The 27,804-nt window shown below is 41.1% G+C and overlaps 3 protein-coding genes and 1 long non-coding RNA gene across 7 annotated transcripts in view; 3 read left to right on the top strand and 1 right to left on the bottom strand.

Annotated features, from left to right (window-relative positions):
• The first annotated feature begins 5,043 nt into the window (after positions 1-5,043).
• On the top strand, positions 5,044-25,451 carry LOC124379863 (leucine-rich repeat-containing protein 3). Of its 3 annotated transcripts, none has more exons than XM_046840472.1 (2): positions 5,044-5,061; positions 23,505-25,451. In XM_046840472.1, exon 2 carries the CDS (start codon positions 23,509-23,511, stop codon positions 24,580-24,582), a length of 1,074 nt encoding a protein of 357 aa, XP_046696428.1. In that variant the 5' UTR covers positions 5,044-5,061; positions 23,505-23,508; the 3' UTR covers positions 24,583-25,451. The 3 variants fall into 3 exon arrangements, with proteins under 3 accessions (XP_046696428.1, XP_046696426.1, XP_046696427.1); XM_046840470.1 differs by lacking the exon at positions 5,044-5,061 and adding an exon at positions 20,595-20,782 and having other exon boundaries at positions 23,508-25,451; XM_046840471.1 differs by lacking the exon at positions 5,044-5,061 and adding an exon at positions 22,548-22,849 and having other exon boundaries at positions 23,508-25,451.
• ahr1b (aryl hydrocarbon receptor 1b) lies at positions 5,104-16,466 on the top strand. 2 transcript variants are annotated; one of them, XM_046840452.1, is made up of 11 exons: positions 5,104-5,688; positions 7,573-7,760; positions 8,956-9,071; positions 11,033-11,122; positions 11,309-11,432; positions 11,580-11,683; positions 11,798-12,000; positions 12,099-12,208; positions 12,592-12,733; positions 12,811-14,197; positions 15,301-16,466. In XM_046840452.1, the coding sequence occupies exons 1-11, from the start codon at positions 5,648-5,650 to the stop codon at positions 15,430-15,432; spliced, it is 2,637 nt and encodes an 878-aa protein (XP_046696408.1). In that variant the 5' UTR covers positions 5,104-5,647; the 3' UTR covers positions 15,433-16,466. The 2 variants fall into 2 exon arrangements, with proteins under 2 accessions (XP_046696408.1, XP_046696407.1); XM_046840451.1 differs by having other exon boundaries at positions 11,550-11,683.
• Positions 25,452-26,523: 1,072 nt separating the features above from the next.
• Positions 26,524-27,752, bottom strand: LOC124379864. The gene is made up of 2 exons (XR_006924540.1): positions 26,935-27,752; positions 26,524-26,699 (listed from the first exon to the last, which is right to left on the bottom strand). It is a non-coding gene; the product is annotated as an uncharacterized LOC124379864 (long non-coding RNA).
• The window catches only part of mfsd6a (major facilitator superfamily domain containing 6a), a 7,230-nt gene continuing 6,021 nt past the window's right edge, over positions 26,596-27,804 (top strand). Inside the window, 1 exon segment of the mRNA XM_046840453.1 lies at positions 26,596-26,733. The gene's annotated coding sequence lies outside the window, so the exon portion shown is untranslated.

The raw sequence follows: 27,804 nt of genomic DNA, 5'->3' as shown, positions 1-27,804 counted from the left end.
GAATGGTGTGGGGTTTGTGTGCGGTGTGTATTTAAGTATCAGACACGTGTGTGTGTGTTGGGGATCCTGCCACGTTCACACACACACTCGTATGTGAATTTGCAGTGTGTTGAATGGCAGTGATGTCACACACCATACACTTGTGAAAATGATTCAGTAACTGAACGGAAAGTAGAACCTGGTTCATCAAATCAAATTACGATTTTGGAATTAAAACAAAAAACATTTTGATGATCCCCTCCCAGAAAGGTCAAGTCAGTTGGAGGAAACCAGTGAACCCAGAGGAAGCACACATTAGGAGAGGATGTAAAACTCTACTTGTGAGCTCAGGATGGAAGCTGGGACAGTGGGAGTGGAGCTGTGCAGCAGCAAACATCACGTCCCCCTGTTCTTTTAATAGAAGTACCGTAGACCTAGTTGGCATATCGCGATACAAACCTTTGCGCGGTATCGACTCAGCCGAAGCTCCAAACGTGAAAAGAGATTTCTGAAGACAGACAGATGTAGAAATAGACTGAGGGAAATAATGACTCTTTAGATGTTCAGTTCATTTTATGTATTTAAATGACGCTATTCTCAACACAGCAGCTTTTAGAGCACATCACCTCAGTTCCATCTTCACGTCTCTCCAGTGGTCAAACAACTTTTCATTTCTTCCTGAAGGACGATAAACAAGAGCGCCTCCAACAGGCCGAGTCAGACAGACAGGGGGATCGGGTTTTACCTTTCGATGACCTCTAAATAATGACCTATTGGTGTATTTACGGACTGAGTGTGTGTTCTTGTTCTCCTATCCCGGTGGGGACTTTGACCTGAATGCACACTGACTTATAGGGACCCATGTCACCATGGGGACCTGAACTGAGGTCCCCACCGGCAAAGCCATACATCTCCCAAACAGTGTCTAGACACGCCCAGTGAGGTTTTCTCTGAAGACCCCATGGGGTCCATTTTCAAGACAAAATCTGTGTGACTGTGTAATCTATGCGCCCCTAGAGGTCACACACAGTATTGTCTACCCCACCGCTACATTGTTCTGGAAGTGTGTGTCACGTCCTGCCCACTCTCTAGCACCATCTATTGGTCAATAATAAAATATAAATGTAATGTATATTACACAATAGATTATTATACTATTTACTTATAAATGTATATTCATTTATAAAATTAACAAAATTTAATACATTTACTGCTGATGCACCAGAATGAAACTTCAGGGTACACTGAGCCACAAATGATGTTATTACTAAGCAAATAATTTTTGTTAGATTACATGGAAATGCATAAAATAATTTGAATATAATAGATCTGTTAGAACTGAAGCTCTTAATGTAATTTATTGTGGATCTGTCTCTATTCAAACACTCATTATTAATGGCAATAGGAAATTAATGAGGAAGAGTTCGGCCAACTCCAGGTCTTTCAATCCTAATTTCACATGGGCTGTTGTATGCCAGGGGAAACTCTCCTTTATTAATTGTCAATTTAGGTTTAAAAATACTTTCATGTGATTTGGTTAATGGAATTTATTAGTAGTAGTAATTTATTATAATTTAATTAAATCATGATAATTAAATAATAATTCACTTTCTGGCTGAGCCTTTCTGCATACACAAAGAGTTTACTTTCAACAGATCACTAATAAACATAATGTTTAACAAACCACCAGGTCCTGATAATATACAATCGTTGTTCCTAAAATTGGCAGCTGCTATTTTTACTTTACTGGATTCTCTTTTTGATATTTCACTACAGTATATACAAATGGTGTTAAGTCCCCTGCTTACGATGGAAATATGCTACGACGACTCCATTGTAAGTCAAAGATATTTCGTAAGTTGAAGATGGTACTATGACTGACAACCTTTTTGGCTTCATGCTGATTTATACTTTTCTGCTCTAAACTGATGGATTTCCTCTTCTTTTTTTTCACTACCAGCACTAGACATACTCGGGCATTTGGAAGACATGCTTTTATCACTTAAATTGCTGTTTGAAACAGATAGAAATACACACTGAGACAACTTTACTCCGTCGAGTGCTAGCGATAGTGGGGCATCTCACAGGGGAGAGATTCCCTCATCCAGCTGCACGTCCAACGTATCGTTTAAATATTTTGACAATTTTGTCGTATCGTTATCGGCATCGTAACATTGGAAAAACGTAAGTGGAACTTATCTGTATTAGATATCTAAAGACATTCGTTGAAGCTCTGTGCTCTTTCAAGGCCTTACAAGAAAACTAACACACTATTTTCATATAAATGTTTCATGACTTTATTATGAATGTATAAATCTATTGTAATTGCTGACCACTTGGATAACAGAGCTACTCATTATACCCTCAGTCCATATCTGACAGTCTCTGGCCAGTAGTGATGCCATGATATAGCTTTGACATGACCTAATGGAGAAAGGGAGAATGGGGCCAGATACAGATCTCTTTATAAATCTAAAGAGGTGAATAGTACAGATATACTCCAATCTGGATCCAAATTAAAAAAATCTACTGGTCCAGCATCAAGATGTTAGTGCTGCTCATGAAGTAGAGGGGCAAAGATTTGCTAACAACATGGCTAAAGCCTCTGGAAGGTGCACACAGGTGGACTACATTCTATGCATGAGATGGAACTTTAAAGAGATTAAAGACTGGGGGGAGGGGACAGTGTAGCTGGACAGCATCAGATGGTGGCCTGTAGAATGGCCCTGGAGTTGAAGAAGAGGAGGAGAGTGAAGATCGAAAGAAGCTGTAGGAGGAAGACTGTAGTGTGAGGTTCAGGGAAGAGGTCAGACAGGAGCTCAGTGGTGGTGGTGAAGAGGTGCTGGATGATTGGGGAACTACTGCAGAAGTGATAAGGGAGACAGCTAGAAAGGTACTTGGTGTAACATCTAGAAATAGAACTATGGTGAGACCTGAGATGTTGTATGGTTTAGAGACATTGAGTAAAAGACAGGAGGTGGAGCTGGAGGTAGCAGAGCTGAAGATGTTGAGATGTTTGTTGGGAGTGACGACGATGGACATTATTAGAAATGAGTTTATTAGAGGGACAGCGCATGTAGGGCGTTTTGGAGACAAGGTGAGGGAGGTGAGATTGAGATGGTTTGGACATGTGCAGAGGAGGGACATGGGGTATATCAGTAGGAGAATGCTGAGACACCAGGAAGGAGGAAAAGAGGAAGACCATGGAGGAGGTTTATGGATGTGGTGAGGGAAGACATGCAGGTAGTTGGGTTGAAAGAGGCAGATGTAGAGGACAGGTGGGGTATGGAGATGGATGATTCGCTGTGGCGCCCCCTAATGGGAGAAGCCGAAAAAGGAAAGAAGACATGGTGTGGATGTAAAGAAAAGTAGCCTTGTTGGTTCATTAGGCCTATTTACTGGTTGTGTTAGTAGGAAGTAGTAGATCAGTGGTGAAGTTGTTAGTTTACCAATTAGTAGGTCACGAGTTCAAGCCCCGGCATCGCAAAGGTAAAGTTTTTTATTTTTCTTTTGTAATCTAACAGTTTGTCTACTTTGTGACAGTAAAGTGTAAATCTATTTGTTAATTAAGGAGACCTGGTGACACTGGACAGTCTGCTACATCTGACAAACATGACAGCGGAGAATCATCTTTACCTGTTAATTCAAATGTGAAGGTCATGATGCTGAAGAAGAAAACAGATGGTGGAAGCAGTTCACAGTGTCGCTGGCTTGAATTAGGAGACAAGCACTTACAAAACACCATCATTAGCACTGAAGCTTGGGCACAACCTCAAGAAGAAGGCAAACATTATTGAATGTGAGGCGGTTAATGTTAGGTGATGAGAACACCCTTAGCAACGTGCAAGCCTTCAAACAAACCTGTAAATCTAAATGGAGTGAGTGTGTCTTATCTCAGTCCATCTGAAATTTGAGCAAAGCAAAGTGGAACTCTCTGCAACTTCTTATCTTTGCTGAAGATGTGAAAAAAATCCATCAGTATCTTGACAGACAGAGTAACGAGAGCCAAACTAAACTTGAAAAAGATCCAAGTAACAAGCACTGGGCAGAAGTTGCAAAAGTGACACTCTGTCAGGTGATTGTGTTCAATCGTAGAAGAGAAGGAGAGGTATCCAAGCTGTCCCTTACTGCCTTTACACTGAGGGACACCTCACTGACTCATCCAGATGTTGCACTCGGTCTGACAAACCTTGAAAAGAAACTGTGTAAGCACTTCCAGAGAATTGAGATAAAAGTCAAACCTGGACGAAATGATGGTGTAAATGAAAATGAACATTTCCTACTTGTCATATAACATGAGTGTAGTACATACCAAACTGTGGAACTTTTCAGACTCTCAGAATTGAAGAGAATTAAATGTGGAAGTGAGGTAAGGCTTTTTTACTGTTTACTTTCTTAGAAATTATCTATTCAAATACAAGAGATGATGGGAAATAGTGAAAAGCAAAATAAATAAAAAATAATAATAAATAAAAACAGTTAAATTATCTCTTTCAAACAACACTTGAGTTATGGTCTGAAACTAATCTTCGTCTTCGTTAATGTTATAAACAGTTATAATTGCATATAAATTGGATAATCTGCAGATAATGTATAATAGTGACACCTAGAGGTGGTTTGTGGTAAGACAAAATAGGGACGTCCCCACCAGAATAGAAAAACCAGACAAAATTGGGCTCTCTTAACTTATTTCTTATTACTTATTTAAACTTATTTCTATTAAATGCATTTCTAATAAAGATGATTTCTGGGAAACAAAAAATCCAAAAGAGACGTCCGACTTAAAATTGTGGCCTTAATGTATTTAGAAATCAGTGTCCCCACGAGTAAACACCCAGTCACGAGTCCCCACCATGTAGCAAAAACAAATCTGTGTGTGTGTGTGTGTGTGTGTGTGTGTGTGTGTGTGTGTGTGTGTGTGTATGTGTGTGTGTGTGTGTGTGTGTCAAGTCAAGTCAAGTCAGGTTTATTTGTATAGCGCTTTTCACAACAGACATTGTGTGTGTGTGTGTGTGTGTGTGTGTGTGTGTGTGTGTGTGTGTGTGAGAGAGAGAGAGAGAGAGAGAGAGAGAGAGAGAGAGAGTAGATCTCTTCTAATGGATGAGAGGATTCAGTGCCGCTTTTTGTGTGTTTGCATGTGTGTGTGTGTGTGTGTGTTGACACTCGCACGTGCAGGTAACGAGGCGCAGCGCACAGCGTGTCCGCGCTTTGATTGGACAGGTGGCGGCGCTCGCGAGCCCTTGTTGCTCTGAAAAGCGCGTGACCTCGGTCAGCTGTGTGAGCGCGCGCGCGACCTGCCCCAGATCTGAGGTGGTGCCCGGGTCGGGAGCGCGCGCTCGGGCAGTTCCCTGTTTCAGCGGAGAGAAACGCACGCGCACTTCTACTAGATCTTTCTAATAAAAAAAAGTAAAATAAAATAACGAGGCGAATCATCATTGCAGAACAGTTTCTAATACTCTGTGTGTGTGTGTGTGTGTGTGTGTGTGAGATCTTCAGGAAGACTCTGCGCTCACAGGAGTCAAAAGTGAATTCAGTGCTAGAAAATGTTCTGAAACACGCTGCTTAATATTTTGTAAAAAACTCCAGGATTTTCTTCTCTTTTTGTTTATCTTCAGTTATTTGATGTTTTGCTCCAGTGGAGTGTGAAAGTGGAGAAATCGGGCCGAAAATGTACGCAGGACGCAAGAGAAGAAAAGCCGCACAGAAAGCGTGAGTCCACACCGAGTGTGTGTGTGTGTGTGTGTGTGTGTGTGTGTGTGTAGAACTTATAAACTTATACATTTTTTAATTGTATTTTTTATTTTTTTTATTTCCCGCATATTTTAAAAATCTGAAATAATAATAATAATAATAATAATAATAATAATAATAATAATTATGATTATAAAAATAATAATAATACTAATAATAATGATGATGATGATCATAATGATAATAATAATAATAATAATAATTATAATAATGATGATGATGATAATAATAATAATAATAATAATAATAATAATAATAATATTGATTATTTCCCGCATGTGTTCCAGTCGCACTTTTGCGTCGACACATGGAGTTCGCACTGATTGTGTATTATGATGATTTACAGTTTAATTCTGTATGTAATAATTAAAGGAGTCATTAAATCTTCTGTATATTAGTAATATTGATTATGCACGTTAGTGTGTTTAGTGAAATATGTTTCTGCGTGAATCTGCTCCGTGGCGCGCGCTGTGTTCTGAGATTATTATATACATGATAAATATGATTATAGTCATTTATTACATTTAATTCAAACATAAACCATTATTGTATCTAAACTAAAGAAAACGGATAGAAGCCAATAATCTACGCGGATCATATTTTTATCTCATGAAGCTTTAAACGTTTCATCCATAAAAAGGGAATGAACTGCTTTCACAAGTCCATCACCAGAATCCTCCCTTTATATAAACTTCTATCTAAATAAAAGAATATATTATATTATAATTGTATTGTAAACAGTATTAAAGATATTAACAGCCAAGTGAGTAAATTACACACAGTTTATTTATTTATTTATTACCGACATTCTTCCATCTTTATTTAAATCAATCATTCAATTATATTTACTTTAATATTAAAGGACTCATGTGTGATCGACTTTTATTTACATTCATCATTAAAATCAACTCAAATATTATTCACTTCTGTTCCATTGTTTTTGTTCTTTTCGGATCTGAAATTCATTCTGCAATAAATAAAATACATATAAATTTATTATAAAAATAATTGTTCAATTTTTAGCATTTTATCCTAGCATTATTTATCCACGTGTGAACTGCGTGTGTGAACTGGGGGGGAATTCTATGGATTATGTTTTTTATGAATAATATTTTGGTATATTTTACATGTAGAAGATGTTTAAAGTGAAAGAGAGGAAAGAGAAATGTGGTGTAAGTGTGTAGAGCAGTTATGTATCTGATGCAGTACACAGTGACATGAGACAACGTTCCTCCAGAACCCTGGTGCTACATAAAACATCATGGAGCCACAACACACAACATTAAGCTACACACAGAACACTAAAGTAACACACAGTGCAGACAGACAACACAAGACAGTGTGGGACAAATACACACACACACACACACACACACACACACACACACACACACACACACACATTTAATACACACTAACATCGACATGTCACAGTAAACATATAATACACATACAATATACATAATACAATTTAAAATAGTCATTTATTTATTCTTTACAAAAATGTACATTGACATTAATTTGTGTTAAACACGTTCTATTATATACATTCATATAAAAAGAAAAACAATCAAATAAATGTCTAACCAGGTAAAATATTATTAGATGATAGACAGACAGACAGACAGACAGACAGACAGACAGACAGACAGACAGACAGACAGATAGATAGATAGATAGATAGATAGATAGATGTTTTATATAAACTGCAGAATTATTATTATAGCTAACAATTAAAACAAATTGATATGCTCTGTTTATGTAAGGCTTAATTATCAAAGTGTGTGTGTGTGTGTGTGTGTGTGTGTGTGTGTGTGTGTGTGTGTGTGTGTGTGTGTACAGTGTAAAACAGCCTCCAGCTGAAGGAATGAAGTCGAATCCGTCTAAACGTCATCGTGATCGTCTGAACTCGGAGTTGGATCGTCTCGCTCGCCTCTTACCGTTTCCTGAAGACGTCACATCGAGTCTCGACAAACTGTCCATCCTCCGTCTGAGTGTCAGCTTCCTGCGCACAAAGAACTTCTTCTCCGGTCAGTGTGTGTGTGTGTGTGTGTGTGTGTGTGTGTGTGTGTGTGTGTGTGTGTGTAAATGAGATAAACTGATTGTAGGACACTAGAAAGTATAGACAAGTTACTCCAATGACCCACAATCTCTCTTTCCCTCTTTCTTTTCTTTCGCTCTCCATCTCTCTCACCTCCCTCCCTTTTCTCTCTCTCTCTCTCTCTCTCTCTCTCTCTCTCTCTCTCATTCTTGTGCTTTTTTTATTATGAATTTAATATTGTTATTCTTCTTCAGGAACATGATTTTAGTTAAATTGTCTATTTATAAATCTGTCTGTCTGTCTATCTATTTGTCTGTCTCTCTGTCTGTCTCTGTCTGTCTGTCTCTCTGTCTGTCTGTGTTTCTACCTCCTTCTCTATTCTCTATCCATTTCTTTCAATTCTCTATCCCCACTCTCTATCTATCTATCTATCTATCTATCTATCTATCTATCTATCTATCTATCTATCTATCTATCTATCTATCTATCTATCTATCATTAATTATGCGAAAATTGCATCTGTAGACTGTACATTTACATAAAATGTTAAAACATTGTTCTCTCTCTGTAAGTAAAGAGTAAGTGAGCAGAGGTAAAAGAGGTGTGTGTGTGTGTGTGTGTGTGTGTGTGTGTGTGTGTGTGTGTGTGTGTGAGAGAGAGAGAGAGAGAGAGAGAGAGAGAGAGAGAGAGAGAGAGAGAGAGTCAGAATAATGTTTGTACTGTTGTGATATTTTGATCGTTTGTTGGCTCCTCAGCAGAACTGCTGCTTTGTCCTTGTCCAATCCGATCCCCTCTCCCCTGGTGATGTCATCAGCGTGGGACAACTCGCAAATCACCACCATGGTTAATATTTGATGTGGAACACGTTTTCTCTCTTTCTGCTTCCTTATCTCCATCTCTCTCTTCCCCAAGTTTCCTGCTCCTGTCATTCCAGCTTAACTCATTCACCCTGACAAGAGAGAGAGAGAGAGAGAGAGAGAGAGAGAGAGAGAGAGAGAGAGAGAGAGAGATGGAGAGACCGACAGATAGTGAGACACACAGATGGACAGACAGAAAAAGAGACAGATGGAGAGCCTCCGTTAGTGTATTAACACATCTTTTAAAAGAAAGAATAATTAATAAATAAATAATGAATCTCTCTCTCTCTCTCTCTCTCTCTCTCTCTCTCTCTCTCTCTCTTTCAGTTAGCCTAAAGAATCACACCAGTAAAAGGTTGCCACCAAACAACAGTAACCATGACGACAGTAATGCTATGAGATTGGTAGATGGACGGCTACCAGAGGGGGAACTGCTGCTTCAGGTGTGTCTGCTTGTGTGTGTGTGTGTGTGTGTGTGTGTGTGTGTGTGTGTGTGTGTGTGTGTGTGTGTGTGTGTGTTTACGTGTGTGTTTTGGTGTAGATCTGGCAACACAAAACACAATGGTCGACCTCAGATGGAAGTGTGAGCATAAAAATCAGAGCAGCTGTAAACCATCAAGTCGTTTCTGTTTGAGTCTTTTATATGTGTTGGAGGAGGACCATGTGACTCCCAGGAGCCAATCAGATGGCAGATCCACCTCAGTCTACACTTGGTCTTGTTTGTTCATCGCATTTTACTGCATTTTACTGGACATCCAGGATTTCTCCTTTTTAGACACATTTTTACTGAGATTATTCTGAGATTATTCTGAGATTATACCTGGGTAGGTATGGTCTTAAGGAGAGGAATGTGGAAGGGCAGATGGTGGTAGATTTTGCTAAAAGGATGGAAATGGCAGATCAAACTGGCCTAGAGGTGTCCCTCTGTTGGGTTTGAAGGAGGAAGAGTGTAGTGTGAGATTCAGGGAAGAGGTCAGACAGGAGCTCGGTGGTGGTGAAGAGGTGCTGGATGATTGTGGAACTACTGCAGGAGTGATGAGGGAGACAGTTAGAAAGGTACTTGGTTTAACATCTGGAAATAGAAAGGAAGACAACGAGACGTGGTGGTGGAATGAGGAAGTGCAGGAGAGCATAAGGAGAAAGAGGTTGGAGAAACAGAATTGGGATCGACAGAGTGATGAGAAAAGTAGGCAGGAGAACAAGGAGATGCAGCAGCAGGTGAAGAGGGATGTGGTGAAATCCAAGGTGAAGGTATATGAGGAGCTGTAGGAGAAGTTGGACACTGAGGAAGGAGAAAAGGATTTGTAGCGATTGACCAGGCAGAGGAACCGAGCTGGGAAGGATGTGCTGCAAGTTAGAGCAATAAAGGATGGAGTTGGAAATGTGTTGACTAGTGAGGAGAGTGTGTTGAGAAGATGGAGGGAGTATTTTGAGCAGCTGATGAATGAGGTAAATGCGAGAGAGAGAAGGTTGGATGGTGTGGAGATGTGAAGCAGAAAGTGGATAGGGTTAGTAAGGAGGAAGAGAGAGCAGTATGTATGAGGACATCTGGTGTGTTAGAGAAGTATGTGAGGGTGGTGCAGGACATGTATGAGGACAGTGTGACAGCAGTGAAGTGTGCAGTAGGAACGACAGACTGGTTCAAGGTGGAGGTTGGACTGCAGCCCTTTCTCTGAGCCCTTTCCTGTTGGTCCTGGGGACCTGGGGTCAACAGTGCAAAGTAATGGAGAGTGTGTTAGAGAAGTGAAGAAAAGAGTGCAGGCAGGGTGGAGTGGGTGGAGAAGAGTGATAGCAGGAGTGATTTGTGATAGAAGAGTATCTGTGAGAGTGAAAGGGAAAGTTTATAGGACTGTGGTGAGACCTGAGATGTTGTATGGATTAGAGACAGTGGCATTGTGTAAAAGACAGGAGGTGGAGCTGGAGGTAGCAGAGCTGAAGATGTTGAGGTTTGGAGATGGATGATGTGCTGTGGAGACCCCTAATGGGAGCAGCTGAAGAAAGAAGACTCTGATATTATTCTGAGATTTTTTTTAAACAATTCCCGATGCCTCACACTAATAAACACAGTAACTGAGCTGAGATAAACATCAGAAGGATTTTGAAGAGGAATGTGAGTGATCCACTTTGACTCTGTACCTCTTGAATAACACACACACACACACACACACACACACACACACACACACACACACATTTATTATTCAGAGGAATGAAAGTATTCAGTGCTCTTTTTCCTCTGGAAAAATCCAAAATTCAACTTTAACTAAAAATATTTTCTTTATTGATCGTTTAGAGGTTTTCACTCTATGCCTTCTTTCAGTTATTTATTTTTCTGTACTATAGTTTCTAGCATTGTGTGTGTGTGTGTGTGTGTGTGTGTGTGTGTGTGTGTGTGTGTTTACAGGCTCTGAATGGGTTTGTGCTAGTGGTCACTTCAGAAGGGGTTATCTTCTACGTCTCACACACTATTGAGGATTATCTTGGATTCCACCAGGTCAGCCTTATGACACACACACACACACACACACACACACACACACACACACACACACACACACACACACACACACACATCAGGTTGCTCATTGTTGTAATTAATCACATTCACATCTCAGTACACTCTCTCTCTCTCTCTCTCTCTCTCTCTCTCTCTGTCCCCCTCTGTCCCTCGTTCCTCCAGGCGGACGTTCTGCATCAGTGTGTGTTTGAGCTGGTCCATACAGAAGATCAGGAGGCTTTTAGGCGTAATCTACACTGGGCTCTGAACCCTCCTACTGAAGAGCAACAGCCTGAGAACACACAGGGTCAGTATCTCTTACACACACACACACACACACACACACACACACACACATAATAACATTTATAATTAATAACATTTATAATTATGTTTCTAATATATTTCATATTTAATATTTCAGACGCAGGTTCTGTCTCTGCTTCCTCTTCAGTCACATACACACCAGATCAACTTCCTCCAGAGAACTCATCTTTCCTGGAGAGGAGCTTCATCTGTCGCTTCCGCTGCCTGCTGGACAACTCCTCTGGCTTTCTGGTAAACACACACACACACACACACAATTCCATCATGTTTGACTGGACAGTTTTTCATGTCCACGTAACTCGTTTTTTTCCTGGACACGTCTTGAAACTTCCTGAACGTTTCCAGGCGCTGAATCTCCAGGGTCGCCTTAAGTTCCTCCACGGACAGAACAGACGACTGGATGACGGAGGCCAAGCCCCGCCCCAACTGGCCCTCTTTGCTGTAGCCACACCCCTTCAGCCACCTCCCATTTTGGAGATTCGCACCAAGAACATGATCTTTAGAACCAAACATAAGCTGGACTTCACTCCTATGGCCTGCGATGCCAAGTAACAGCTTTAACTTTATATTTATGGATGAAAACAAAATATTCTAGATGCTTCGAGTATAATTTTCTTGTGTGTGAACATGTGTATGTGTGTTACAGGGGTAAAATAGTCCTGGGTTACACCGAGGCAGAGTTACGAGTCCGCGGCTCGGGCTACCAGTTCATCCATGCAGCCGACATGCTGTACTGCGCCGAGAACCACATCCGCAGTAAGATTCTTTCAGCTGGGATTAAAAACACTGGGGCTCTTTTCCTGCTTCTATTTGTATTCGTCTCATCACAGTTTCTTTTTAAAGCTTCAAGTCACGCAGAAAACCTCTGTGTCCTCTTCTCCCTCCACCTCCTCCAGACACTGTAATCCTCTGATTTAAGCACAGGAAGTGACATCACACCTCAGTATCGCTGATACTTATAGTTTGTGGGTCATTTTGTCAGTTTGTGGGCCTCACCATTTAATGAAATTGTAATTCGATTGTGAAATGTATACACTATGGATGTGCCTCTCGATGTATAGCCAACAATACGATACATTAAAGATGAAACGTGTTAAAACTGTAGAATAAATGCAGTGTGAAATGTTTGGCTTTGGCAGTGATTAAGACCGGAGAAAGTGGCCTGACTGTGTTCCGGCTGCTCACCAAAGACAACCGCTGGAAATGGGTGCAGGCCAACGCCAGACTCGTCTATAAAAATGGCAAACCTGATTACATCATTGCCACTCAGCGGCCGCTCGGGTGAGTCCTGCCGAAAATCCAGGTCACATGATCCCGTTTTGGGTTGGTATTAATAGTTTTATTGAACTTTTTTCAAGGGAGGAAGAAGGAGGGGAGCATCTGAGGAAACGCTCCATGCACCTCCCGTTCACATTTGCGACCGGAGAGGCTTTGTTGTATCAGACCAGCTTCCCCATTCCAGGTGTCTCTGATCACATGCCAGCCAAAGGCAAGAGCGGGAAAGCCAAGAAAACCAAAGTATCGAAAGACGAGCTCGACCCTAGCTCTTTGCTCGGTGCAATGATGAGGCAAGACGAGTCTGTGTATGTCTGCCAACCTGCACCAGAGCCTAAAATACCACACCGGAGCAACAGACCAGAGGAGACCAATACCTTTTCAACATCCGGGGAAAGTGAGAACTGGAATTCTGCACCAAAACATGCAAACCGAGTTCTCAAGTCTGAAGTGGCAGCTAGTTTTGACCCCCTTCTGGCCACACTTGATTCCCTCTCGCTAGAAAATGAAGAAAACTGCTCCAACACCGAGTTGTTTAATGCTCTGGAAAACCTGGGATTGAATGCAGAGGATCTGGAGCTGCTGCTTCTGGATGAGAGGATGATCCAGGTGGAGATGGAGCCAGATTACGTACCTTCTCTCAATGACCTCCTTACTAACAATGAGATATTGTCCTACATCCACGATTCTTTAGAAAACAAGACAAGCAATGGGGATAGTCTTGTTCCCCTTACCGGCCCAGACATTGTGGACCCTATAGAGGGCTCCTTAAATCCTTATAATCTGCCCTTCTTGGCTGAAGCCTCTCCAGTGAGTCCAGATGTATCCTTCCGAACCCCCGAACATTACCCATCGCCTATTGTGCACCTGTCGCAGCAGATGCAGCAGCACTTGGGCGCTCAGTCCCTCCACCAAAAATGCAACAGCTGGATTCCTGAGACACAGGTTAGCCAGGTTTCATCCCCTCTCTACAATTCAGTACTTTGTGATGCAGTATCTGATGTCCAGAATGGCCACTGGATCCCTCAACAAGCTCCAGAGGAGGTCTCGCAGGCCAACGTCACGTTTCCGGTACCCAGTAAGCATCAGCAGTCTTGGTTTCAGAACCAGATGCAGTATCCATATAAACGCAATCCTATAGAAGGTGGTGACTCTCAAAATGGGACTTACTCCAACCTCCAGTGGCACGAACCCAACTACATAGACCATCTGGACACCGCTGGTAGCCATGCTGACTATAGTATGTCTGAGGTTGAGTTCAGCAGTAGATCGGATGGGGAATTTCAAAGTGGCGTGGTAACATCATCATCATCATCATCATCATCGTCCTATCAACAGCTTTGTGCAAAACAACCACCAACAAATTATTCCTACTCCAGTCAGAACCCCTCACTGGATCACATCCTTCCCTCATTGGATGTTTATGAAATGTTTGATTCCTCACAATCCCATGACTCCACCCACAGACAGGTAAGAAGAAAGGAGACACTTTTTTTTTGACACAACAATTTTTAGAATTAGATTTTTCCAACCTACTGGTAATGAGTACAGAACGTTCAAGTGTACAAGTAATACATACTTTTACATTTATGAAATTTGGTAGCGACTTACATTTAGTTCAGAGTCCAGAAGTGGCATCTTAACGTGGCTGGGATTTAAACTCACAACCTTAATCCAATGATTCATCTCACCCCGCAAAAACAACGACATCATAATCTAGAACGAATAAGAGTTTAATATCTAGTACAAACTGAGCCTTTCGTTTGACTATTTTCGAAATAGGATGAATTGACAAACACATTCGCATTACAAAGCAACAACCTGGTTAATTTTCCTACCCTGCGAAAGAAAAGCACACGTGATGGACGTGGTTCATGTTGCGGAGTATTTTATTGAAACACGGATGAAACATTGAGGTCTGAGTTCATTCCAGGAGACAGAGGGATTTTAGAAATATCCATATACTTGAGGACAGGGTTCTGAGGGCGGGGGAGGGGTCTGGAGCAGCAGGACACTCTGGGGCTCCAGCGGGACACATCCGTCCTCATTAGGCTCAAAACCGTCTCACGTGTCTCACTGCACCACATTGGTGTTCTCGCTTATTAACCTGTTACTATGTAGTGTGAGATTTACTGCAAAAACGATGCTTTGCACTGAGATGAGTTCTCCGTGTCTGGTGGGTCGTCTTGGTTTGTTTTGTTTTGTGTGTGTGTGTGTGTGTGTGTGTGTGTGTGTGTGTGTGTGTGTGTGTGTGCGTGCACGCGTGCAGTCTTTTGGGGCCAGAGCTTTCAGCAGAGAGAATAGAATCGCACTGCCCAGCCAAGCATGAGCACCACTGACCTACAATCTACTCACTGCATTATCCACACACACACACACACACACACACACACACACACACACACACACACACACACACACACACACACCTTTCATCTAACACATTGTTGCTGTTCCATTCCCCAGACATTAATACTAATTGTGGTCTATTTTGTAATGACAGTGTGGTCTTGTGGCCTTTCTGTGTGTGTGTGTGTGTGTGTGTGTGTGTGTGTGTGTGTGTGTGTGCGCAGAGGGAAAACAGCTTCGTCCTCAACCCCACTACGACCCGCCCAGTCCCTAATGACAACAGTGTGACAACCACGCCCGCTGACAAGCCCCGCCTACCTCTTACAGATCCTCCAGCTACTGGCTTCGTCCTGTAACGGAAGCCACGCGACGGACCAATCAGAACATCCGCTGGCTCACGTGTCGGAAACCAAGCGCTTGTGATATTACTCTTACTATTTATTTCATTGGAAGGGTGAGGGTGTGGTCAGTTACTTTACACAAATCATATAGGTGTGTGTGTATGTGTGTGTGTGTTTACGATATTCACCTGATACTCAGCTAAAGATTTAAAGATGTCACTGGTCTATAGGTGTGTGTGTGTGTGTGTGTGTGTGTGTGTGTGTGTGTGTGTGTGTGTGTGTGTGAGAGTCACACATGTCAATGTTATACACTGCAATTCCACTAAAAAAAGGGCAGTATTATGTAAAAATGTGAAAAGAATTTATGGGAAAAGTGTCATTTATTTATAAGATTCTGAAATGTTTTTGAAAAGGAAAAGTTTTTTTGTTGCCTTTTGCTTCACTTCGATGCTTTACATTTTTTATTGATCTTTTTTACATTTCTTTTTACAAAATTATGATTTTTTTAATGTACGTTTGAGGGAAAAAATGTCCCTGATATGTAAAGGGAAAAGCTAGTGTTATGACTCGCTTACTAATATGACTAATATGGTACTCTAGCTACCATGTCACATGCTAGCCTAGCGCTGTTTAGCATCATTGCTAGCTTCCTTACACGCTTATTTTTTATTGTGTTGAGAACGAACATTCAGAAGGTTTTGTAAAGTTATTTTAAAAGCCAGCTAGAATCATGCTGGAATACGCTAAGTTAGCGAGCAATGTTTGTCTAGACGCTTTGCTAATTAGCATTCTTACCGTACCCGTCGAGCACTAGGCGCGACGCTTAGCCGTGTTTCATCTCCCAGCGTCGCTCCATCCAAGTCACGCTTCTCAAAGAACAAAGTGACGTGTTTCAAAAATCTGAAAAAACAACACTTTTATTTGTATTTGTTTTTGTACTTGAGCATGCAGATCTGAGATTGTGAGTGTGATTTGTGAGCAGTGTTAGCGTTAGCAATGGTTTGTCCAAGCAACAAACATGATAAAAAAATTATACATATATATATATATATATATATATATATATATATATATATATATATATATATATGTATGTAGTCCCAATATCATCTCCCTGAGAGGGATTTTTGGGCACTTTCTTCTTTTAAAATCTTTTCTTTCACAAAATTTTACAAAATGTTTACCAAACATAGGTGTTTACTTCCTGTCGAAACATTAGCATTAGCAGTCTGTCATTTAGCATAGCGGGCTCCGTGAGATGCTCGTCCATAACAAGACACTAGGCAGACAGCAACTCCACGGGACAGCTAGAAGCTAACGTGATGCTACGCTAACAATCAAGACATGCTAATGGACAGAGAATTGGGTCACGTTTGTGTTTTTTCTCCGTGAGCACTTGTGTTCGTTTCCAGCTCCAGCTGGTTTCCTGGATCAGGCTGACGTTTGATCACAGAGCTACCGTGAGAGGATCGTCATCGCCTCGTCGTAAACTTGAAGCTTTACTTCCATTGCAGTGTTGTGAATTAAATACCAGATGGATTTTATTCCTCAGAAATGATTTATCTCGCGCAGCTCGTTTATAACGCTTACATTCCAGAGCAAACGGATCATAATCGGAAATAGAAACTATATAATACAAATATTTATACACACATATATAAATATATAAATGCTATTTACAGTAAATATTTCTGCTTCGAGATGTGTCTGATGTCAGGTGACGTCAGATCAGACGACGGATGATACAATGGAATTTTTTTAATGGGAGAAGAATAAAAATGTGGATCGTGAACGACTTTTTGTTGCTAGCACATTTAAAAAGCACACGTGGAGATTTGACTTCCACAAACCTCCACTGAAAGGCAGAAAAAATCGTGATTGGATACAGGATCAGGTCATGTCCACTGATACAGTGTTTTTGAGAAGAACTAGCTAGACGTGCAGCTAGCATTAACTAGCCATATTGCTAGCTAGCTTGTTCTGATGATCAGGGTTTTTTGTAGCTCAAATTTGGCCCCGCCCATTCGAACTGTTATAATGTTGTGGATGTGTGGTTTAAAAACGAAGCCAAAGAAAAAAAAAAAACAATGTGTATTGGAATCTGTTACACAGCTAGCTACTTTTTTTTTTTTTTATTATGGTGAAGAAAAACTAGTGGATTTTTTGGAGGTGGGGTGGTTGGTAGCTATCCAAAATTGCTATCTTCTTAATGTTACATGCTACATGACCACACCAGCCAGGCTTCAAATGGTCCTATTTTTAGGTGGTGGATGGGGTTAAGTAGCTAGCTTTTTAAGATAAGGATACCAGCTACGTCATGCGGCTAATTTTCTCAGAACCAGTAGAAATTTAAAATCCGAGTTGATTCTGAACATCAGGATAAAAAGTTTCTGCTCAGAAAAGAGGTTTGAGTAAAGAAATCTCCCGTGAACACCGTGAGCACAAAACTTAGATAGAACGATTTTCCAACTGAACACCGCGCACTTCTGTACTGTGAACGATTTCTGTTTTATGAAAAGGGTTTCATGTGTGATGATGATAAAACGCAGCCGTAATGGTGACCTTCTCCTCGCGTTTATTATCCTTTAAAATGGAGTAAAAAAAAAATCTAAATAAATAAATAAATAAATAAAATGACGTGAGTTGTGTGGAGTGAGGTGGGAAGGGGCGCCAATACTTATGCAGTGTTCTCTGTTTGTCTTTGAGCTGTAATTTTCAATCCTGGAATTAAAACAATCGTGCAGCCAGAAGGAGGCGTCTCGAGTGTGTTATTGGGGTAAAAGTTTATATGAATAAATGAATTAATGAGAATGAGGAGGTGAGTGTGAGGGAGAGTGTGGGTGAATCTATGGATGTCGGTGTGTATAGATAAGTGTGTGGATAAATGTGTGGATGAGTGTGTGGATGAGTTGGGGTTGGGTGTGGATGAGTGTGTGGATGAGAGAGAGAGAGAGAGAGAGAGAGAGAAGAGAGAGAGAGAGAGAGAGAGAGAGAGAGAAAGTTAGGGAGAGAGAGAGAGAGAGAGAGAGAGAGAGAAAGTTAGAGAGGGAGAGAGAGAGAGATAGAGAGGGAGAGAGAGAGAGAAGAGAGAGAGAGAAAGTTAGGGAGAGGGAGAGAGAGCAAGAGAGAGATAGGAAGGAGAGGAAGAGAGAGAGAGATAGGAAGGGAGAGAGAGAGAGAGAGAGAGAGAGAGAGAGAGAGAGAGAGAGAGAGGAGAGAGAGAGAAAGTTAGGAAGAGGGGAGAGAGAGAGAGAGAGAGAGAGAGAGAGAGAGGGGGAAAGAGAGAGAAAGAGAGACTGAGGTGTGAATGATGGACTGAACAGTTGAAGGTCACTGAATCTCCAGTGGTTTTCTAAGAGCCAGTAATCGCCATGACAACGTCTCCATGGAGGAGGGCCATGATTGGTCAAGTGTGACTTACTGTACTTTACCTCTGTGTGTGTGTGTGTGTGTGTGTGTGTGTGTGTGTGTGTGTGTGTGTGTGTGTGTGTGTGTGTGTGTGTGTGTGTGTGTGTGTGTGTGTGTGTGTGTGTGTGTGTGTATATGTGTATATGTGTGTGTGTGTGTGTGTGTGTGTGTGTGTGTGTGTGTGTGTGTGTGTGTGTGTAAATCATTGTTGGTACCAAGCACTTTTACTAGAAAGCTCAGTGTGAAAACTGAGGTACGTCACAATCAATTTAGTCAAAATGTTACACTCTCAAACACACACACACACACACACACACACACACACTGAGCTGAAGTGTGTAAGTGACCACACCCTCATTGTTTTATCTATCGCTCTTTTCCATCACTCTCATCTCTTCTCTATCACCTGTTCACACTTTTCCCTTTCTTTCTTTTCCCATATCTTACTCTCTTTCTCTCACTCTTACCCACTTTCTCTCTCAATCCAACACACACACACACACACACACACACACACACTGTTTATAGCACCATGTTCTGCTGGAGTGATGGAGAGAATGTATAGGAAGAGGGGGAGAGAGAGAGAAAGAGAGAAACAATGTGAGAGAGAGAGAGAGAGAGAGAGAGAGAGAGAGAGAGAGAGGATGAGAGTGATGTAGAGGATGCTTACTAGTATGGAGGGATGTAACACCTCTGTCAAATAACATCTGGATGAGAGGAGGGACAGAGAGAAGAAAGTCAGGAGTGGTAGCTCGCGCACACGTGTGTGTGTGTGTGTTGTGTGTGTGTGTGTGTGTGTGTGTGTGTGTGTGTGTGAGACTGGGGGCGGTGTTCAGGCACGTCATTAGTGTCATCCTCAATTAATCAAAGTTAATAATAGAGTTACTAATTGGGCAAGTAGTAAACCTCATGCACACACATACACACACACACACACACACACACACACACACACACACACACACACTGAGAAGATGAAAGTGACAGAATGAAGGACAAAACAAGATGAAAAAAGAATGAAGGAGATGAAAGAGTGCTGTATGAACTCATTCCCTACAACTATTTAGGGTGCCGCCATTTTTGTGGTGTGTGTGTGTGTGTGTGTGTGTGTGTGTCTACTGCAGTGTGACGTGTCCTGGTGTAAAGGTTACACTCCATCATCGAGGTGTTCGAGGTGGAATTTACTAAGTATTATTTATTCTGATCCAATCATTCATTTCCTACTGGACTGTAAGAACCTACAATGTTTTTTATTTGTTTGTTTACAAACAATAATTTTGTTCTAATAATATATATATATATATATATATATATATATATATATATATATATATATATATATATATATAAATCATATGTATTTATTTATTATATAATTGTAATATTTTCCCAAACAGTTTTCACGACTTACATCCTTATTGTAGAGGTGTTTAAAATGTTGTTTGTCTCCACCTGCTGGTGAGAACAGGAAGCGTTGACGCGTTTATAATTTCATCATCCACTTTAAAACCTAAACAAAATAAATATTATAAATATTGTGCGACGTCATTGATTATCAAGAAATAATTATGTTTTATATTTGTGTATATTGAGTTGAATATTATTGTATTGAATTATTGAATTATAAAGTTACTAATGACTATCATTTCATTTATAGGTAATATTAATATTTATTTATTTATTTATTTATTTGTAATAATTAATTATTTTTTGTACCTAATCATTTACATTATTCTTTATAATATAATGCAGGTATGCTGCAGGTAAGTGGGCACGTTCACGAAGCGTCTCCATCCATCCGATATCCATTTTGATTGGATCCTGGCACGTGTCTGACTCTGCCCACTGCTGTACGGAGATGCGGGCTGGAGATCCGACAGTGGAAATAAATAAAACATAAAAGCGCGTGGAGTCTTCGGTGAGCATCCTTGAAAGGGGGCGAGAGAGAGAGAGAGAGGTATGTAAGCCTTAACTTTCACTTCCGGTTATATGAGGTGAGAAGATGAGTGCAGGGAGAGAGGTCGGAGATATTTTGGAGAAAATGTGAGAGAGAGGGATAGAGAGAGGGAGGGATAGAGAGAGAGAGGGAGGGATATGACACCATGAATTTCTTCATTATTTATAAGTTATAGGAAACATTCAGCAAGCAGCTGATGGAATTTGACTCCAAAAAATACAAATAAAATAATAATAATAATAATACAAGAAAGTCGATCTACATATAAAATATTGTTCACAAATGATTGGTCACTTTTCAAATAATAAATGTGTAGCACATCTACTAATAATTATATATATAAATAAATCGGCGTTTTACCGATGCAAATACGTTAAAAACGATGCGAATGCTAACTTGTATCCGATGCACACTTTTTTAATCGATGCATCACATCGTTAAAGGAATAAAAATGTTACTCGGACACTCGTCACTCCGCGAGCGAGCGATTTCCGCCTCCGTACTGGAGATCCACGTCTAAAACTGAACACTCGTCACCTCCGGGAATCGCTCAACATCGAAAGCAGACTCGCTGAAATGTATCATTGTTTATTGTCAGCTTTTTGTTTTGTTTCAACCCCGTAAACATTTTGCTTCCACCAAACTATAGCGGTCCGAGTACAGAGCCCTGAGGTCTCGACTTGGACGCTCGATTTAGCATCTGTACTGAGTCTGTATAACACTGATACCTGTAAACGTGAAGGGGTTTGGTTCAAATATTGAGGATTGGTTACCACTATATCATGGGGTGTGTACTGCATCTGAAGGCGGGGCTTGTATACCATTCCCAGTCCAGATGACGTGAGGTGTGATGATTTTGATCAGATTTTGCTGAAAAAAAAATACATACCACAAGCCCCGTCTCCAGTTTCAGTGCTTTGTAACAGTTAGTCTATATATTTCTACTATAAAGGCAAAGGTTTGTAGACACTTGTTGAACATCCCATTCCACATTGAGTCTCCATTCGCTCTTATAATAAACTTCACTCTTCTGTGGTCCTCAAGATTTGTGGAAATTTGTGAAGATTCATTCAGCCAAAAGGGTGGTAATGTCAGGTGCTGATGGAGGTGAGGTGAGAAGGTCTGATGTTCAGTCAGCTTTCTGGAGCTCTGTAGCAGGAGATCTTCCCCACTCTTCCAACCAAGATGTTCATGGAGCTGGCTTTGTCTTCTTATCTTTATCTTTCTTCTCTCTTTGTCTCTCTCTCTCTCTCTCTCTCTCTCTCTCTCTCTCTTTCTTTCTTTCTTTGTCTGTCTATCATCCCTCCAGGCGCTCCATAAAATATTAATGAACTGGAGCTTTGGCCTTTTTTTTCCGTCCGACCAGCAGCTGCCTCACGGACAATAACATCACTCCTCATGCGTCTCTCTTTCATAGACAAACACACACACACACACACACACACACACACACACACACACACACACACACAGCCTGTACTCTTTAATCCGGTATATGACATGATATTTATTTTTCTTTCTCGCTGTACTGTTCTGTCTATTTTACATCCAAATTCTGCTCATTCAGATTAGTAATCGGTCTGTCGCATGGAGGAGATCAGACTGTGGCATGGAGTCTGTCTGTCTGTGGCACTGCTGAGGTGGTGTGGAAGCCCAGGTTTCTTTGACAGTGGCCTTCAGCTCATCTGCATTTTTTGGTTACTTGTTTCTCATTTTCCTCTTGACAATACTCCAGAGATTCTCTATGGGGTTTTGGTGCTTTTGGCAGTGTGGGTAGGTGCCAAATCCTGCTGGAAAATGAAATCAGCGCCTTTAAAAAGCTGATCAGCAGTGACTTTGGTTTTCAAAATATACAATGGACCAACACCAGCAGATCACATTTCACCCCAAATCATCACAGACTGTGGAAACTTAACACTGGACTTCAAGCAGCGTGGGCTTTGAGCTTCTCCACCCTTCCTCCAGACTCTAGGACCTTGGATTCCAAAAGAAATACAAAACTTGCTCTCTTCTGAAAAGAGGACTTTGGACAACTGGGCAACAGTCCAGTTCTTCTTCTCAGCCCAGGTAAGACCCCTCTGATGTTGTCTGTGGTTCAGGCACGGCTTAATAAGAGGAATACGACACTGTAGCCAGTTTCCTTTACTCATCTGTGTTGTGGCTCTTGGTGCCTTGACCCCAGTCTCAGGCCGTTCCTTGTGAAGTTCATCCAAATTCTTGAATGGCTTTTGCTTGACGAGCCACAAGGCTGCGGTTTTCTCGGTTGCTTCTGCATCTTTTTCTTCCATACTTTTCCCTTCCACTCGACTTTCTGTTAACATGCTCAGCTACAGCACTCTGTGATCAGCAGCTTCTTTGGTGATGGATGTTTGTGGCTTATCCTCCTTGTGAAAGGTCTCAATGATTGTCTTCTGAACAACTGTCAGATTAGCAGTCTTCCCCATGATTGTGTCGCCTAGTGAACCAAACTGAGAGACCATTTTGAAGGCTCAGGAAACCTTCACAGGTGCTTTGAGTTGATTCGCTGACTGGCATGTGACCATATTCTACTTTTTTGAGATGTGACACAATTTGAGTTGAATTACTGAAATAAATGAAATTTTCCACGACATTCTAATTTATTGAGATGCACCTGTATATTATTATAACATAAATATTATCTATTAAGAATAATTGACAGTGTGTGTTTGTGTGTGTGTGTGTGTGTGTGTGTGTTTGTAAGCAGGATGTCTGTGCTGCCATGGTTGCTGGCGCTGGCTTTGACGTCACAGTCCACATCCACTAACACCACCTTCACCTGCCCTGTCCACTGCACGTGTCACCAGGAGCTTAAATTTACCTCCTGTTCCAGTGCCAATCTCGCAGACCTGCCCTCCATCATCCCTTCTTACACCAAACACCTCAACCTTTCGTTCAATCACTTGGTCTTCATCAGGAAACAAGCTTTCCACAACGTACGGTGCCTGCACACACTGTTTCTGAACGATAACCAGATCAGCAGCTTGTATGACGGCGCCTTTGAGCCCCTCGACTCCCTCCTGAGGCTCGACCTGAGCCGCAACCACATCTCCGTCCTCTCCGAAGGCTTCTCGTTGGGTTTGGTTTCCCTACGGGAGCTGTCTCTGATGGAGAACCAGCTCTCGAGCCTGAACGAGCATGGGTTCTCGCACCTCGACGCTATTCAGAAGCTCGACCTGCGGCACAACTCTGTCAGACACATCCACGTCAGGGCATTTAGCTCCCTTAGCACGTTACGCCGCATGTACTTGGATCACAACAATATCAGTACTCTCGAATACGGGGTTTTCTCCATGATGAGGAACCTGGAGGAGCTCGGGCTGAGCGGAAACAACATTGGGAAACTGGAAGTGGGTGTCCTTTCTCCGCTAACCAGCTTAGCACTACTTAATTTAACCGATAATAATCTAACCCACGTGGACTTCAAGGCGTTTCTCAGCCTGCACACGCGCAGCACGCACATTCAGCTGCGTGGGAATCCGTGGACCTGCGACTGCGATTTGCAGAGAATATTTCGGAAAGTTCACAGCACCATCAGGCTGCAGCTGGACGACTACAAGAACCTGAGCTGCAATCTGCCCAAGGAGCTGCACGGTTACTCTCTGCAGGACGTCGACAACGGGTTGTGTTTCGCTGAAACGGTCACCGTACTCATCATCACCGTCACCGTCATGATCACTGTTGTAGCGGCCATCATCATGGCGGAGAAAAAGAGGAAGAAATCGAATAAAGGGAAGCACTGGACAGAGGTCAGCGAGGTCTCATGCGACTCGCAGAACTGAGAAGGAAGACTGAGATTTCTCACATTTTTACTGATTTTACTCAGCACTCCAATTAAATCTTAAATCTTTGATGTATTTAGTCATTTGTGCAGTTTGAGTCATTTAATTAAATTGAACAATTTGTGTCATTTGGCATATTTGAGTCATTTGATCCATTTTAGAGATTTGAGCCATTTGACATATTTGGGTCCTTTGACTCAATTGAGGAATTTGAGTCATTTGGCATATATGAGTCATTTGGTGCTTTTAAGTCCTTTGACTCAATTGAGGAATTTAAATAAATTGAGTGCTTTGACTCATTTAAGGGATGTGAGTCATTTGGTGTATTTGAGTCCTTCGAATCTTTTGAGGGAGAGAGAAGTTATTTGGCCTATTTGATTTGTTTAAGGGTTTTGAGTTTTTTTGCGTATTTGAGTCATTTGTTATATTTGAGTCACTTGTGTCATTTTTTGCTAACTAGTGATTATTTAGCATATTAGTTAGCTTGATTGTTGTTAGACGTGTCAGCTGTCAGGTACAGATGGTGGAGTTGGAGTGATAAATCTCATATAGCATTCAAATGTTTTTATACTTGTAATACTCCAAAAGGAAACTGCAGCAGCCTGCAGAGGGAAAGTTCTGGTGCTGAGGTCTCCAGTGGAGTGGACTCTGATTTTTGGAGTGGTGCTGGAAGAGATGAATGTGTAGAGGTGTTAGAGAGGCATCTGGCGAGGTCAATGCTGAAATAGTTACTGAGTTCATTGAAAGAAACACAGAACTGATTCGTTCCCATTCAGGTTCTTTAGAACACACTCTCGTTCCTCACACTGGTCTTATATTTTGCATGAAATATTGGTTGAAGAGAAATAGTTTCACATAATAACATTAAATTATTATTTATTTTAATTAATTATTAATAATAGATGTCTAATGCGCATAAAAAAACGTGTTGTTTGTTTGTCTTGATGTGTGATTTGTTGACTTAGTGATCTGTTAATAAATAATAAATAATAAAGATATAGTGATATTTATTGTTGTTATTGTTATTGAATGCAACCATTTTTACGTGTGGAACAGTTACAATCTAAATTCCCTCACATAAGTGTTGAACCACAAGTTTGTTTAGTCTTCTTTTTGCACTTTGAGCACAGTGCCACTGTTTATTATTATTAATATTATTATTATTATTATTATTCCTGCCATCGCTAATAACTTTGACAGTCTAGTGATATGGATTATTTCGCGTTTTATGTCTAGTTTCGAAGATTCAATGAAAATCCTGATAATTCTGCATATTGAGCGAGTGAATGAAGGAATGAAGACATTTGGTAAAGTTTGCTGAAATGAGTAGAACAGATAAATAGATCATATCTTTAGAAAATTAAATATTAAATGTAAAACACACACACAGTTACATACACATCTGTATTACCCATACAGGTGCCTAACAAATTCAATTGAATCGATTACTCAACTGAATTAATATAATAAACACGAGTATCGCGTTCATTTGGTTTATTCAATTTTATTTTTATAGTTTGTTTTTTTAATTAAAAAATACTATTTTATATACTATAAATCCAAGCAGGCACAAATGTTAATAATAATAATAATAATAAACCGCGTTTATAAAAAAAAAGGACAACAATTTTATGTTTTGCATTAATTCTCTCTTCAGTTTTTTTATATACAGTATAAATATACATTCATCTAATTTTTTACCCTTTATCATTTATCTTCCTGCTCCAATTATTATTATTATTTTATTATTATTATTTTATTATTATTATTTTTATTATTATTATAAGCAGTAGTTAAGCCCCGCCCACCGGCGACTTCCGTGTTTTTGTTCCTCGTCCAAGCCCCGCCCACATGTCATTAGCTCGCAGGTGAACGCTGCCCATACAGTAAACCGGGAAATACCTCAACAGGAAGACACACACACACACACACACACGGTGATTGTAGTTATTTTAGTTTGATGTATTAATTAAGATGGGAGACAGAGGACATGTTTGAGGGTGGACATCTTCATGACTGAATGTAAGGAAGGACACAGAGACACAGAGAGACACAGAGACTGATAGAGGAGTAAAATGGCAGCTTGGAGTTGACTTTTTTCCCCCGGCGGATGAAACCTGAAACGACAGGAGGAAACTTTTTCTGGCCGAGGTAAAGTCATTTACATTCTTTTAAAGGAGTATAATTATATCTAAAATAACTCTTATTCCCTGCGTATTGTGTTGTGCTCCACTTTCTATTTCATACTACATGATCAGCGTTTAAGTGCTAATAAAATCATTGTTTATTAGTTTATTAATGTGGATATTTGGTGGTGATGCGACCGCGCCTGTGAGAGAGAGTCTTGAGAACCTTGAGAACCTCGAGGCGGGGGAGAAAGCCCGTGTCCTCGCCCGGCTCCGAGCCTCCCTGCGCGGCAGTCATGCGCACTGTTTCCCCGCACTCTGTAGTATGCGAGTACGCGGCTGCCAGCGTTGCCATGGAGACTCGGCTGCCTGGGGCGCAATCCTGCCCCAGCGTACTGTTTAGTGCGCGAAGTGCGTGAAGTGCGCGTCCCAGCGTCGACGCGACTTCCGCCACAGGCGAGACACTGGCGTCATTTATGGTCACGGTGTCAGTCACGCCTCGGTTTTATTTACAGAGTCGCTGTATGCACTAAATACACCATCTTTTTCTTCTTCTTCCCCGTCCCAGATCATCTCCCTCAATACAGCACGACATACCTTTTCTCCTCCTTCTCCTCCTTCTCCTTCTCCTTCTCCTTCTTCTTCTTCTTCTAATACACACTGACCTCAAATGTCACCTGAACTCTTTCACATCATCAGAATCCCCTCATAGGACAGTCTTCTCATTCCAAAAATCACAGAGAAAAGAAAAAGGAGAGTTAAATAGACCAGGGGCGGATCTAGAAAATGAATTATGGGGTGTCAAGGGGGTGGCATGAGAATGATGAGGGGTGGCAACACCACTGAAGAACGCATCCTTGCATGGTTCTTGTGGATTTAAGGAATGAAGAGTCGTTTGTTCGGACTGCTCTTTGATAGAAAGGCAAGATTTCTTGCTGTTATTTACGAGTGTATGTTTTTTATGTTATTACATTGAAGCGCCGCTGCTGTAAATCGGTCGAGGAAACTGATTGTTTTATACATTGGGATACTGGTGCTGGGGTGGCAGATGGGGTGGCAGATGGGGTGGCAATGCTTTCCCTTAAACAGTCTGGCA

Source organism: Silurus meridionalis, chromosome 26 (assembly GCF_014805685.1).
Source record: "Silurus meridionalis isolate SWU-2019-XX chromosome 26, ASM1480568v1, whole genome shotgun sequence".
NCBI classification, from domain to species: Eukaryota; Metazoa; Chordata; class Actinopteri; order Siluriformes; family Siluridae; genus Silurus; species Silurus meridionalis.
The sequence above is the reverse complement of the archived record's forward strand: the minus strand, read 5'-3'. Positions and strand labels throughout refer to the sequence as shown.

Excerpts from the sequence above, each read along its gene's own strand:
- LOC124379863 (XM_046840472.1), top strand. The coding sequence starts at position 23,509 with ATGTCTGTGCTGCCATGGTTGCTGGCGCTGGCTTTGACGTCACAGTCC.
- ahr1b (XM_046840451.1), top strand. The coding sequence starts at position 5,648 with ATGTACGCAGGACGCAAGAGAAGAAAAGCCGCACAGAAAGC. Across the intron at positions 5,689-7,572 it reads AGAAAAGCCGCACAGAAAGC|TGTAAAACAGCCTCCAGCTG; the intron begins GTGAGTCCACAC and ends GTGTGTGTACAG. Across the intron at positions 12,001-12,098 it reads CCTATGGCCTGCGATGCCAA|GGGTAAAATAGTCCTGGGTT; the intron begins GTAACAGCTTTA and ends TGTGTGTTACAG.